This window comes from Epinephelus fuscoguttatus, linkage group LG12 (genome assembly GCF_011397635.1).
Source record: "Epinephelus fuscoguttatus linkage group LG12, E.fuscoguttatus.final_Chr_v1".
Lineage (NCBI taxonomy): Eukaryota > Metazoa > Chordata > Actinopteri > Perciformes > Serranidae > Epinephelus > Epinephelus fuscoguttatus.
Window position 1 is genome coordinate 41286989 of NC_064763.1, and position 14084 is coordinate 41301072.

At 42.8% G+C, this 14084-nt stretch overlaps 1 protein-coding gene across 2 annotated transcripts; it reads right to left on the minus strand.

Moving 5' to 3' along the window:
• Positions 1-3509: 3509 nt before the first annotated feature.
• Positions 3510-10938, minus strand: fam76b (family with sequence similarity 76 member B). Of its 2 annotated transcripts, none has more exons than XM_049592376.1 (10): positions 10402-10938; positions 9478-9542; positions 9324-9378; positions 9030-9185; positions 8754-8941; positions 7156-7206; positions 6970-7047; positions 6277-6415; positions 6072-6173; positions 3510-4653 (listed from the first exon to the last, which is right to left on the minus strand). In XM_049592376.1, the coding sequence occupies exons 1-10, from the start codon at positions 10486-10488 to the stop codon at positions 4564-4566; spliced, it is 1011 nt and encodes a 336-aa protein (XP_049448333.1). In that variant the 5' UTR covers positions 10489-10938; the 3' UTR covers positions 3510-4563. The 2 variants fall into 2 exon arrangements, with proteins under 2 accessions (XP_049448333.1, XP_049448334.1); XM_049592377.1 differs by having other exon boundaries at positions 6277-6412; positions 10402-10937.
• Between the last annotated feature and the right edge of the window lie 3146 nt (positions 10939-14084).

A 14084-nucleotide genomic window follows, 5' to 3' on the forward strand; every position in this document is an offset into this window, starting at 1 on the left:
TATTTCAAGTTGACACTTTCAGGTCATTTGGAGTACAGTGAGCAGTCATCAAGATGTGTCTGAACTCTGTCAAACATTTCAACACTTTAGAAACAAGATGTCAGCAGGAATTTTATGAGCAGTTCTCACTTGATGCATCATGTCAGCAGCCAGATGACACACAGTATTTGCAGCAGAGGTGGTGTTGAGCTCAGCATATCAGTGTAACCAGATGCATCAAACTGAATGCCAACACCAGGGACACATTTCTCTCATCCTTCCATCTCCCATAGGAGACACTGTGAGGGCTCTGATGTCCAGCCAGACTGTGGATGGGTGGATGGGTGGGTGGGTGGATGGGTGGATGGTATACTTCACTGATCCCAAATTGAGAGATTCTTACATTATCAACAGCAGGTTATGTCAGTATTGCACAGGGACAGTAAAACACAGTAATACACAAATCACACTGGAAGAGGGAAATATAATGTCAATAGAAAAAAATGAACCTCAGCATACTGTAAAACTTTATTTAATAGTGGGGGCTATTATTTGCTTACATCACTGAGATCAACAGGCCTGTATTTGGGAGAGGTCTTTAATTCTTTCACACAGAAGTGTTGCTCAGCAAAGATCAGGAAATACAATCAAATTGTTTATTTAAACCAGTATGAATCTTTATTTTCTTCTTCTTCTTCTTTCGGCTGTTCCCTTTAGGGGTCGCCACAGCGAATCATCTGCGTCCATCTAAACCTATCCTCCACATCCTCTTCTCTCACACCAACTGACTTCATGTCTTCTTTCACTACATCCATATATCTCCTCTTTGGTCTTCCTCTCAGCCTCTTGCCTGGCAGTTCCCACCTCAGCATCCTTTTACCGATATATTCACTATCCCTCCTCTGAGCATGTCCAAACCATCTCAGTGCTTCTCTGACTTTATCTCCAAAACATCTAGCATGAGCTGTCCCTCTGATGTACTCATTCCTGATCCTATCCATCCTCATCACAAAAAGAAGCTCAACATCTTCATCTCTGCTACCTCCAGCTCTGCCTCCTGTCCTTTCTACTACTCTTCTATCACACATCACACCTGACACTTTTCTCCACCCGTTCCAACCTGCTTGCACATTTCTTGTTTAAAAATTAGGGTTCAGATAATAAATAAATGTAGGTAGATAGATGTAGGTACAACGCCCAGCACAGACACAACACCACTTTATCCTGTTAAAACAATACCAGGAACTTGGATTAACTTTTATGAAAAACCCTTTTGAGTCTTTTGATCCGAGGACCCTACTGGACCAAAGAAGTATGAATAAATTACAGGGTAATCGAGGAATGGACACAAAATTTGAGGTAGCCAACAACCTGGTTCATACATCTGAAGAACTTCTACAAAAAAAATAAAAAAGAACCAACTGGCAACCCGACCAGGCGTCTAATGAGACAGGTGTTTATAATAATAATAATAATAATAATAATACATTTAATTTGTATAGCGCTTTTCAATGACCCAAAGAAGCTTACATAGTAACACAAAAGGGGTAGTGACAGACGGGGGAACAAGCAGAAGACAACATAGTGAACAAAATGGGGGGGAATGGGGTGAAGAGCTTTGAAAGTGAGAAGGAGGATTTTAAAGTTGATGCGTTGTTTGATGGGTAGCCAATGGAGGGAGTGGAGAACGGGAGTGATGTGTTCACAAGACTGGGTGTGGGTAAGGAGGCAGGCAGCAGAGTTTTGAACCATTTAGAGTCTATGGAGGGAATGGGAGGTGATGCCAGTGAGGAGGGAGTTGCAATAGTCGAGGCGGGAGGAGATGAAGGCGTGGATGAGGGATTCAGCAGCAGGGGGGGAGAGGCAGTGTCCGATTTTGGCGATGTGGTGGAGGTGGAAGTAGGAGGTCTTGACGATGGAGCTGACATGGTGATCGAAGGAGAGGGTGGGGTCCAGGATAACGCCAAGATTGCGTGTCAGGGGGGAGGGGGTGATGGTCGGGGTGTCGATAGTGAGTGAGATGGGTCCAGTTTTGTTGAGAGTGGATTTGGTGCCTATGAGGAGGAGCTCTGTTTTGTCACTGTTGAGTTTGAGGAAGTTGTGAGTCAGCCATGTTTGTATTGTAGAGATGCAGGTTTCGATGTGGATGAGGGGAGGGTTTTGGGTGGGTTTGGTGGTGATGTAGATCTGGGTGCCGTCAGCCTAACAGTGGAAGTCCAGGTTGAGTTTGCGGATGATGTGACCAAGGGGGAAGAGGTAGCAGATGAAGAGGAGGGGGCCGGGGACTGAGCCCTGAGGGACCCCCTGCGTAACTGGGGAGAGGGTGGATGAGTGGCCAGAGAGGGAGACGAACTGTTGCCTGTCGGTGAGGTAGGAGGTGAGCCAGTCGAGTGCAGTGCCCTCAACACCCTGTTGGCGCAGCCTTTGTAGGAGGATGGAATGGTTCACTGTGTCAAAGGCTGCGCTGATGTCAAGTAGTAACAGAATGTTGAGGGCACCAGAGTCTGCAGAATGTCAAAATGTGTAGCCACATGGGGCTAGTAAAAGGGAGTAGGCGTTTAATTGAAGTTTTACGGTACTCAATATATAGAATATGCCATAATACACTACTAAAATACAAATATTAAAACATAAAATGTATGCATAAGATAAAATACTGGTGATCCATACATTACACAATGTGTAAATTTGTTGACGTTTTACTTTAGGAATGCAGTGAGGTAGAGTGGGAGAATGAAATGTGCCAATTCACCATGTGCAAAATTTATCAAAGAGCAAACAGAGTGAAGTTCAGTCGGGACAGAAACCTATAAAGATGACAGCTGCCGTTAGATAGAAGTGCAGAGTTGTTATTGCTTTGGGCAGGAAAGATTTCCTCTATCGGCTCTTGTGACAGTGAAGCGGAACCAGTCTGTCAGAAAAAGAGCTCCACTGTCTGTCCAGTAGGTGTTAGGGAGGCTGGTCAGGATTATCCATCATAGTTAAGTTTGTTCAGTGTCCACCTCTTCACCACAGCTTCACATGTATCTGGTTTGCAGCCAATCACAGAGCCAGTCGTCTGAATTAGTTTATTAAGTCTGCTCCCCCAGCTGACTACAGTGAAGTACAGTGTGCTGGCCACAACAGAAGGTTTCCAGCACCTTGCTGTGTGCATTAAAGGGTGTCAGCTTCCTCAGGAAAGAGTCTGCTTATCTCCTTCATATATACAGCCTCATTATTGGTCTCCCAATGCAGTCTGCTGTCTGTGTGCCCAGGTACGTGCAGTGCTCCACCACGTCAACACCCTCTCGCAGAATACACAGTGGTTGTGATGCCGTCCTCTTCCTTCTGAAGTCACTCACCATCTCCTTGTTCTTTGCCATGTTCAGAAGTAGATGATTTCATCCAGCCTGCTCCATAAACAGTCCACCAATGCTCTGTACTCCTCCTCCTCCCATCCATCACTTATACACCCAACAGTCATCAGAAGACATGTCCCAAACATCTCAAACTTAAACACACATATATGGTCAATGAAAACAAACACACAGTAACAGTTTAGCCAGTTTTAATAGTTTTAAAACACTTGGTTTGGAAAAAAGTACAAAAGTGATTCTGGACGCCACAGTATGAAATCAGCCCAATAATGCAAGGTGATAGGTGTGTTCCTTTAAAAAGCATCTTCTACAGACATGTTAATTTCAACTGGCCTTACCATACACATACTGTACTCACTAAAACAGATACAAGCAATAGTTTAAATACAATGGCTGACCCCAGTAATACATTTACAAGTGATTCTTAAAAAACTAATTAAAAGGGAGGGAAAAAAGAAGTCTGACCACAATGCCAACCGGTGTCTGGCAGTAAAATCATGCAGTATTACAATCGTTCCACTAAAGAGAAACAGCAAATCACTACAGCTGTCACACAGTGAGAAAGAGGGCAGCCAAGAGGTGTCTCTCTGTAAGACAGTCTTTCAAAGTCTTCATTGGTTGTTTATGAATTGTTATTGAGAGGGTTCTCTACTGTTGAGCAGCAGCTCAGTGGTCACCCTTCCCATGTTTGCATACATTGTAAAGTTGCGCAGGGTCTCTCCGCTAAGGAGAGCTTGTCTTCCACAATCGCATCAATTTAGAAAAATATAACTAATTGCTATTGAAGAAAATCCCAAAATGTGGAATATTCTCTGAGTATGTTGTGAAGAAATAAAAAAGCCAAGTAATACAGTTGAATAAATAAATTGCATGACATCCATAAAATTAAGTGGATACACTGAGTTGACAGAATGCTATCCACATATGCACACCATGCTTTCTGTTTTGGCCCGGCAGTGTTAAAAACGAGGGCTCCGTCCTCTACCCCATTCAAAGTCGCATCCTATGAACCAGTGGAAAAAGTCGCCATAAAATATCTAAAATATGCTGACATTTAGAGAAAGGTTTCTTTGATTCAACAATTGATTGCCATGTACAACATGGTCTCTGTCTTTACCAATCAAGAAGTAATCGATGTTGATGGCAATGAGGAAACACAGGAGAGAGACTTTCACAGTGTTACAACAATGAAGCCGCTCTTTGTTGTTACCCGTTTGCCGGCCTATTGTTAGGGCAACAGCAGTGAACTTCCTGTCCGGTCAAACTTTTTTCCTTTAGAGAGGGCAGCCACTTGTTTCATCAGCTCCCTGTTCTTGCTCTGTGGAAACAAATGATAAACGATGTTAGGAATTAGATGCGTAGTTCTGAACTTTTTAACACCTTAGTGTGGGCATTTATGAAATCAAAATGCACATTTGCATTGCAATATACCTGAAATCTTGGTTGTGATTTGAATGGCAGCAAACACGCTAGCTGGCTTTAGGACACTGTGGTTTTAAGCATTTACTTAGTCACCTACACACTCATTATTCATCCAGGTTTTGCCCAACATGGGCTTTCTTCAAAGGTTTAGACTGTACTGATAAAAACACCTTTGGGAACGAGTCACACTCAAAAAAACAAACAAACAAAAACAAAACAGAAATCATATTGAGAAAAAAATAACACCAGTGTTTGACAGGAAATGGCCTAACTGACACGTTGAAGCCAGAACAACAGACCGCAAACTTATGCAACATGTGAATCATCCCAGGCACATTATAGGGCACACAAGCATGATATGGGTCCAGATACTGATTGACATGTTAAGCAATATTTTCACAATAGTTGTAGCTACTCGCGTGGTCATTTCTGAATAAATCACATACAACAGTTACAGTTACGGATCATCATGCAGTGTTTCTCCAACATGCCCCCTATGTAACTTCATGTATCCCTACAAACCTAAATGCTGTATGCAGTATTGAGATGGAACCGGTGTGCAGAACAACGTGTGCTGAACAAATGAAAATTGTGATGTTAATTGTTTCTAAAAATAAGACTGATTATAGATGAGTTGGCAAATTACAGAGAATGGGGTGTGTACTCCTTTGCATTGTCCTCTCTAGTGCATGAGAGTTTTTTAAATTCCATTAGTGCTGTTTGAATATTCACACAATAAGACAATATGGTTTTAAGTACAAATACGTGAAACAATCCTCATAGGAATGGATATTTAGATAGGACTTGTTTTGACTGAGGTTGTTTCCACTGCTTTTAGGTGGAGATAAAAGGAGCTGGTATTTGACCTGATGTGAGTGAATGTCAGTGATGGGTTGCACTAAAATTAAACACATGCTTTAAAAGATGATTATGTGACCACACCTCCTTGGAACCTGCACATCAGAACATCTGGACTCTGTAAATCTCTTCAAACCCATATGAGCTCTTAAGATACAGAGAATAAGTATATAAACAAGTATATTTACAGGATTAATATATTAAAGAACACAGCAACATGTCTTTACAAACTGATACAGTGAATACAATGTGAAAGTTCTTTTAGCTGCTGACACCTTTTGCAACACCACTAGTTAGCTGGAGAATGTTTTACTGTGGTAGAAACAGGACAACATAAAGAAATAAAAACAAGAACCTAATCACAAACTATTCCACAGCAAATTTTAACTAGAGGCCGTGAGTGGTGTTGAAGATAACAATTTGTGGTTTGTTACATGTGCATTTGTAGTTTCCTACCTGTTGTTGCTCCATAGACTCTTTGTGCGATTTCTCCATTTGATTCATCTTCACTCTCATGTTGGATTCCTGGTACTGGAAGTCTGCTTTGAGCTCTGTGAGCTGCAGGGGAAATCATAATCAGTACATCTAATCAACACAAGCGACCAACAGTGATGCCACTTTGACACATTAGTGCCAGAGGTCAATCAGCCTGATAGCCCACCTTTCGGTCCTTCTCGAGAATGGTTTGATCCCTTTGCTGCAGGAGTCTCTTCAGTGACATCACTTCCTCTTTCAGCTGGCTGATGAGAATGAAGTTGTCTGTTCCTCCAGAATCCATCGACTGGGTGATGGAACTACTGCTGGGAGAAAGGACAGAGCATGAGGCTAGTAAAGATACGAGTAGTTAAAGGTATACTACGCAGGAATTGTCAGCAGGAGTGAAAGCCAACCCCAGATTCACTCTCATTTAGGGACGAGCTTTGTCCCCTCTGCATTTCACCTCGCTATATTTGCGTTTTTTCCCCTGCGATATATCCCCCTTTTTTTTTGCTTCCTCTTGGGTGCGTGTTGCTTACTGTCTGGCACCTGCTTTCTAACCTTTTATAAAGTCCTCATCATACCTGCTCACTACAGCCACGAACATCCCAGACACAGAATAATATGAAGGAAATAAGAAGATACAGGCAGAGAGCAGAGTCCGTACACTGCCACTCACTTCTACACTTAACACTACTTTACGCTAAATTTTCAGATCAAACTTTTTTGGAGAATACACACCAAAAGTATACCATGAACTAACATGTTGCAGAAAAAGAACAGCCAAAATTATTTCAAAAGTAGCGACCATTTTAATATCACCAAAGATTTAAGTAAAGCTTAATGCTTTTCTAACTGTGTTCAACACTTATCATACCTGTCCCCGTTGGATGGCTTCATCTCCAGTTTTGGTTTTTTCTTTGGAGTCTCCTTCTGGATTGAAGAAGATTTATGGCTGCAATAAAAATCAAAATAGCGATGTACAATGTGGGCCTAAAAACTCAATCAATATATTGTTTTATGATAATATATGATGCAGTTCAAATGAGAGGGAAAGTTTTACCTCTGCTTCCACAGTCCCTGCTCTTGCTCAGGACTCAAACTCCCACTCAGTCTGTGAAAGAGAACACAGCGGTCAGTCGGCTAGATCCAGTGTTCTACTTTACATTGCTTCATTTAACTCAGTAACCTGCAGAAAAGTTTTGCAACGATGAAAATATATTTATATAAATTCATAGCTAGGGGTATAAAATGAACTACACGCAGGCGGGCAGCAAGTAAGACAGAAAATAGTAATAGGTGCCTGAGTTGGCCGTGTGGATGCTCAGAAACTTCTGTCTGACCTGACAACTGTATCCCACAACAGACTGACAAAATGTGAGGACGTCTGACAAAACATCATTACTCTGAATATATGGACAGAGGATAACCGAAAAATCAGTTGTCTTTGTGTCTTTGCATGACATCATAACATGAGAAATGTTTTATTACGGGTCGGATCGTGGGACTTATATCAAGGGGTTGGGGTGGGTCCAAATTTGACTTGGAGATAATTACCAGTACAGGGTCAGTTCCAGTGCTGAGCTTTTTGAGTGCGGATTTGAAAAACTGGACCTGCAGGGGACTCTGCCACAGAGTAGCACAAAAAATATGAAAATCCTTTCACTATTCTGTGTTAAAAATTGCTGATGGGCGATGTTATTGCCACTAGGAGGAGGGAGCAGGAGGGGTTTAAATGTTACGATCGATTTAAATGTGCATTTGTCCATTTTAAATATGTTTTGGATTTCTAGTTGTAAGTAATAATGGCACTTGTTGTCTAAATGTATGAACTGTTTATGGGTGAAAATACTTTTAGTACCTTAATAATAACATTCTTATTAGTGTAGTAGTAGTAAATGTATTTGTTTTCATTAAATAATTTATTCTTGTTGTGGCAAAAAAAGGCCCAGTTAAGGTCGGATCAGACACAGATTTGTACTTAGATTAAACAACCTTCAATGGGGCAAGATAATAAGAGCAGAATGTTCCAAAACAATTCACACGCACGCACACACACACACCCACTCTAAGGAGGCGTATAAGAATGTTTGGTGAACTGTTCTGGAGGACTGCCTTATTGCTGCGAGGTGTGTGAAGCTGTAGGCTGCGTTTACCGATGGCTGTGAACTGACCTCATGTCATTGAGTCGTTTTTTCATCATTCTCTGTCTTGCATTTTTTAAATTATAATTAACGTTAGAATTTAACTTGGATTAAATATATCATCGAGTTCGGCTCAGTGTCTGATGAAGCTCTGAAATAAAGGAACCTTTTGGTTTTCTGCAGGCAAAATAGTTCAAGTTATGTGAATAAACATTTGTAAAAGAGTGTGAACATTTTAAATATTTAAACATTACATTTATTTAATAGCAATGTCTCCTCCATTCAAACAACTCCTGCTGATTTACCAGGCTCAGCAGGCAGACGTGCTGCTTCACCAGAAACATCTCTAGATGCACAGCAGGGCGCAGATTCTAAAGATTATTTTTTATAACATCTAAGTCCTGATATTGAGTTATTTAAAATTGCGTTAATATTGGCGTAGGAGGAACAAATCGCCAATTTTAATCGTTGATATACCATATGATCAGTTAAAACAGTGACACAAGAGAGGTTATACTTGTGATGGGAGCTGCTGTGTCTGTGTTGGTGGTGGTGATGGTGATGATGGTGAGGTCTGGAGTGGTGGTCTTTCTCGTTCAGGGATGAGGAGTTGGAGGAGCCGAAGCCCTTCCTCTGCTCCTTGGTCTTCTGCAGGACACGCCGGTAGGACAGAGTACAGAGCCAGCACAGCAGTTTCCCGTCCACCTGTAGCACAAGTAGGAGACAGTAGCTCATAAGGTGTGCTGTTACACATTCACAGTCAAATGCGACTGTACGTGTGTGGTGTTCATACCTTTCTCCTGCCCTCCTCCTTACGGTCAAAAGCACATTGCTGTTTGCACTGCTCACAGGTCTGTGGGGGTCCATACTTCTTCTCTGAGTTAGTACAGCGCTGGCACTTTGTCCCGATAAAAGCTGCGATGATGTTACAGTACTGGCAGGGCTTGGGCTGCAAAACAACGACATAAGAACATGTTGAATGTGCATTTACATATGATGGATGATAAAAAGTCCACCAACATGAACTCAATAAACATAACTGGAGTTCAAAGTGCTTCAGGAAAAACAGGAGAGACTTGTTACTCACTGTTCCAAACTGTTTGACATTCTGAGCACACTTCTTGCAGATTGTATTGGTTTTACTGTGAAGACGTCCAAAACAAAAGGCATTAAGACAAAGACGTTCACTATCAACAACATTAATCGACTGTGAAATTCTTCACGACGAGCACATATCTCACCTCTCCTGCTGGAACTCAGATCTGCAGTATGTGCACTTCACTATCGGATGTGCGATGCGACACTCCTGTGGGAACAAAACAAAGACATATTCTCGTGAGCGTGAGAAATCACAATGGCCACATCAGAAACAAGACGGCCTCATGACTCCTTGTGTATGGCAACAGAACTTGATGTTTGTTGCGCAACACCTCTTGGCTTCATCATCAGTGGAAATACCGACACTTGACTTTTGGGTGTATACAAGAAGTGAGGACTACTTTGTATTGTAACTGCGTTTTAACAGTCAAGGCACCATCCTGCAGCTGGGCAGTGTCGGAAAAGTCAGCAAAGTTAACCAGAGCCACTGTTGGATAACTCCAGATGGTATTCTTTAATACTTAAAATAAGAGAAATCTATATGTTGATTTGGTGCTTTAGGCATACTGTGCAAAGGAAAGATCTGTGAATATTCAGGGGAAACCTCTCTGGTGCTGGAAGGATGTTTTTAAAGTGATAAGACCATCATGTTATCTTTGCTCCCTGTTTTGAAAAGCAGTGCAGTCAGAGAAGTAGAGAAAGGCTCTACAAGAGCAACAAGTTAGCATGTGCATACACACACGGCTATTCTTAAAAGCACGACTGAGCTACTGGTGAGCGGGTAAAGATGCAGCATGAATGTGTTATTACTCTTTAATACACAGGACAGTGGTAGGGAATGACCTAAACAAGATTAGTCACTGTATTAGCGCACACAAATGCTGTTACATAATCTGAGCCTGCCTAACTTGTCGTAACACCATCACACCATGTCGACAGTAGCACTCGTAAACAGCATCATTCTGTACGATGGGGACTGTTAGTGTGTCTTGTTTGCAGGCATCCTCGATCACACACACACACACACACACACACACACACACACACACACACACACACTCATTTACCTTGCACAGCTGCTGGCCCTGCGACAGCTCCTCGAAGGGGTACCGCTGGTTACACTTCGTACAGGCGTAAAGAGCCGATGTTGCCATTCTCGCCCAACTAATGTCACCGAGCTAGAAGAGGTTAGCAGAGTCCAGCTGCAAACTGAACGGATTAACGACGGTATTTCCTTTCCAGCCGCTTCCTAATTGAGAACTAAAAAGACACACACACACATACACAGTGCTGGCATCCAGTGTTAGCTAACGTTAGCTAGCTCGGCTAGGTAGCGTAGGGCAACACAGAAATAGCTTAGCTGGAGGGAGCAGGCGAAGAACAATAAACTCCAAATATTTGTGATCTTCCGCTGCTCGTGCGTTACCCGACCTCACTGACTTGAGCTCAATCGTTAGTTACGCCGCCACACAAGCGACCCGTTAACGTATATCTGGCTATTTATGTTAAGTTTCCACTGTTCTCGCCAAGAAAGGTATTTTCCTGTTTTCCTTCTCTCTTTTTGTATCAACGCCGTCGTCGTCATGAAACCGGAAGTGGTCGACTGCTCCAGACGAAGAAAGGAAACCTATCGCGACACAACAGCCGGCCGCGGGATTCACATTTTGAAATGTGCAGAGCCAATCACGTGTCTGCATTCACTCAACAAAGCTGTACATCAAGTATGAACATGTCTTTAACTTGCGCAGTTTTAACTAGTGTAATCACTCAAGTCACGACGACTTCAGACCTCATTCCTCTGGTGGGCGCTGCGGACACAAGGACAGCTTGTTCCCACTGACTGTCACCCTGATGAAGAGCTAATAATCACTGTCAGTCAACTTCAATAACCCTGGAACACCATCACATCCACTGCTCACGTTATAGATTGTAACTTTATATTCATACTGTCACTGTCACTTGTTTATTGGATAGATAGATAGATAGACCCATCAGCCATAGCATTAAAGGGATAGTGCACCCAAAAATGAAAATTCAGCCATTATCTACTCACCCATATGCCGAGGGAGGCTCAGGTGAAGTTTTAGAGTCCTCACATCCCTTGCAGAGATCCAAGGGGAGAGGAGGTAGCAACACAACTCCACCTAATGGAGGCTGACGGCGCCCCAGATTCAAACGTCCAAAAACACATAATTGAAACCACAAAATATCTCCATACTGCTCGTCCATAGTGATCCAAGTGTCCTGAAGCCCCGACATAAAAAGTTGTTTGGAAAAACATCATTTGAACTCTGTTTTTAGCCTCATTGTAGTCATGTGTGCGCTTGCGCGAGACCAGCGAAAGCACGTGAACACACATGAAGGAGGTGCCCATGTCTCACGGTCTCGCGCAAGCGCACACACGTGAGTGCAGTGCACAGAGAGGCAGTTAAGGCCCAAACATACTTGGGTAGAACGTATGTGGAGCGGACGTCCGCGAGCCCCGTGCGTGCAAAGCTCAGATTTTACAACCACGCGGACTCTGCTCCGTGCACCAGTGTCACACAAAAGACTGCTCGGCATGTATTTTTCACATCGTGGGGATTTTTCACGGACATTTTTACAGGAAACTACAATACGGAAGTGCGCTCGACTAATGGAAGCCCGAATGACTGCGGACATTCCTCACGGAGTCCGCTCCGCTTATAGTACGCCCGACTCTGTGGGGGCAGTTAGAGCTGCAGGCTACAGTGAGGCTAAAAACAGAGTTCAAATGATGTTTTCCCAAACAACTTATGTCGGGGCTTCAGGACACTTGGATCACTACGGACAAGCAGTATGGAGATATTTTGTGGACGTTTGAATCTGGGGCGCCGTCAGCCTCCATTAGGTGGAGTTGTGTTGCTACCTCCTCTCCCCTTGGATCTCTGCAAGTGATGTGAGGACTCTAAAACTTCACCTGAGCCTCCCTCGGCATATGGGTGAGTAGATAATGGCTGCATTTTCATTTTTGGGTGCACTATCCCTTTAAAACCAGTGGTGGGTGAAGCGAGTAACTTGGTGGATGCCACTTGACGCCCTCCACCCACCCAAACACCACAGTGGGCTAAGTAACCCCGCCTCAGGGTAACGGTACTCCCTGATGGCAGTGGCCCTCAGCAGAAAAATGCGCCATGCCACACAACAAAAACTGCTCAGGAATGGCCTGAGGAAGATGACAAAAAGCTCAAGGTATGGATCTGGCCTCCGAATCTCCCGCAATCAGATCGAATGCCATAATCCATAGTGGGGCCTCCCTGGATCGGACTTGACCCATGACCTCTGGAAGGTGTCCTGTGGTGTCTGGCACTGGGGTGCTGGCTTCAGATCATTTGAGGTCTGTCAGTTGTGAGGTGGGGTACCAGCACTTCCCAAGATGCTCGATCAGACTAGGTTGTGGGAGATTTTGAGGCCAGGTCGATACCTTGAGCTTTTTGTCATTTTGCTCAGGCCATTCCTGAGCAGTTTTTGTGGTGTGGCATGGTGCATTTTTCTGCTGGAGGGGCACTGCCATCGGGGGTACCGTAGTTTGGATTGATTGATTGACCTATTATGTTCTTTCAAACATGTAAAACAATGCAGCTATCATAGGCCTACTGTGTCAATACACTAACATTTATCATCACCACAGCCCCTCCTCATTCCTATACCTCTGGAAAATATTGTACATCCTCTTGAGCTGAATAATGTTTGCACTTTGCTTGAACTCCACATCCAAACCATTCCACAACTCACCCCACAGATTGAAATACGCATACTCTTCATAGGAACACAAGTGTCTTTAAACTTTCCTCTTGAATGATAATCAGCCGCCCAGCCGAAGAGCATATTTTGTTAGGGAATTATCTCTTGCTTTATACATTATTTGTACCGTGTTAAACTCTACTAGATCCACAAACTTCAAGGCATTTGACTTTAAAAAACAGACTGTTAGTGTGTTTGAAAAATCCTTCATTATTAGTTATCCTTATGGCCCTTTTTTCACAGTATGCATGATGGATATAGGGTGCTTGTGTAAGTGTGTAAGTGTTAGCTCATACCTATACACAGTCATTTAGATATGACAATACAAATGAACAATAAAGCATATACAGAGCTCTGTGGTCTGGAATGTGCCTTGAACCTTTCCAGCACTGCAATGCTCCTTGCCAGTTTATCTTGCATATTTATTTATACTCCTATTTTTTTCTCATACAAATGTGCATATTAGTCTTGTCTATTATTTTGTTCAGCTTAATTGTTTTGTTCCTATCTATCTGTTATGAGTGCACATAGTAGGCCGATAAATTTGGTGCTAAAATAACTGAAAGTTTAGTCATACAAGCACTTGCCACAAATATTAGTTTGCTTTGTCAATGTATTTTTTTGAATGTGGAATAATTCAGTTATTAGGTTACCGCACTTCAAATGGAAACCATCCTTGCTCTTTTGAAGTCTGCTTATTCTCAATGTTCAACAAAAGTTAAGAGATGGAAGAACTCCTCCCAGTTCTTCAACCATGCTGCAGGAGTGTCACTGAGGTCCCAGGGGCCAGAAAGTCACAAGATAATCACAAGCCAAGATAAATTTGCAACATCTCTCAAATTACAACAAAATGCGGCCATGTAGGTAAATGATCATTGATAGAAGGACTCCAGGCCCTGAGACAAATGGTGAGACTCTTACAGTGGCTCACCTGTTGCATACAGAGCTGTTCATTCAATGCATGCTGGATACTTGCACTATTGATTTA

Excerpts from the sequence above, each read along its gene's own strand:
- fam76b (XM_049592376.1), bottom strand. The coding sequence starts at position 10,488 with ATGGCAACATCGGCTCTTTACGCCTGTACGAAGTGTAACCAGCGGTAC. Across the intron at positions 6,174-6,276 it reads TTCTCGAGAAGGACCGAAAG|CTCACAGAGCTCAAAGCAGA; the intron begins GTGGGCTATCAG and ends TTTCCCCTGCAG. Across the intron at positions 4,654-6,071 it reads AGTCTATGGAGCAACAACAG|AGCAAGAACAGGGAGCTGAT; the intron begins GTAGGAAACTAC and ends TTGTTTCCACAG.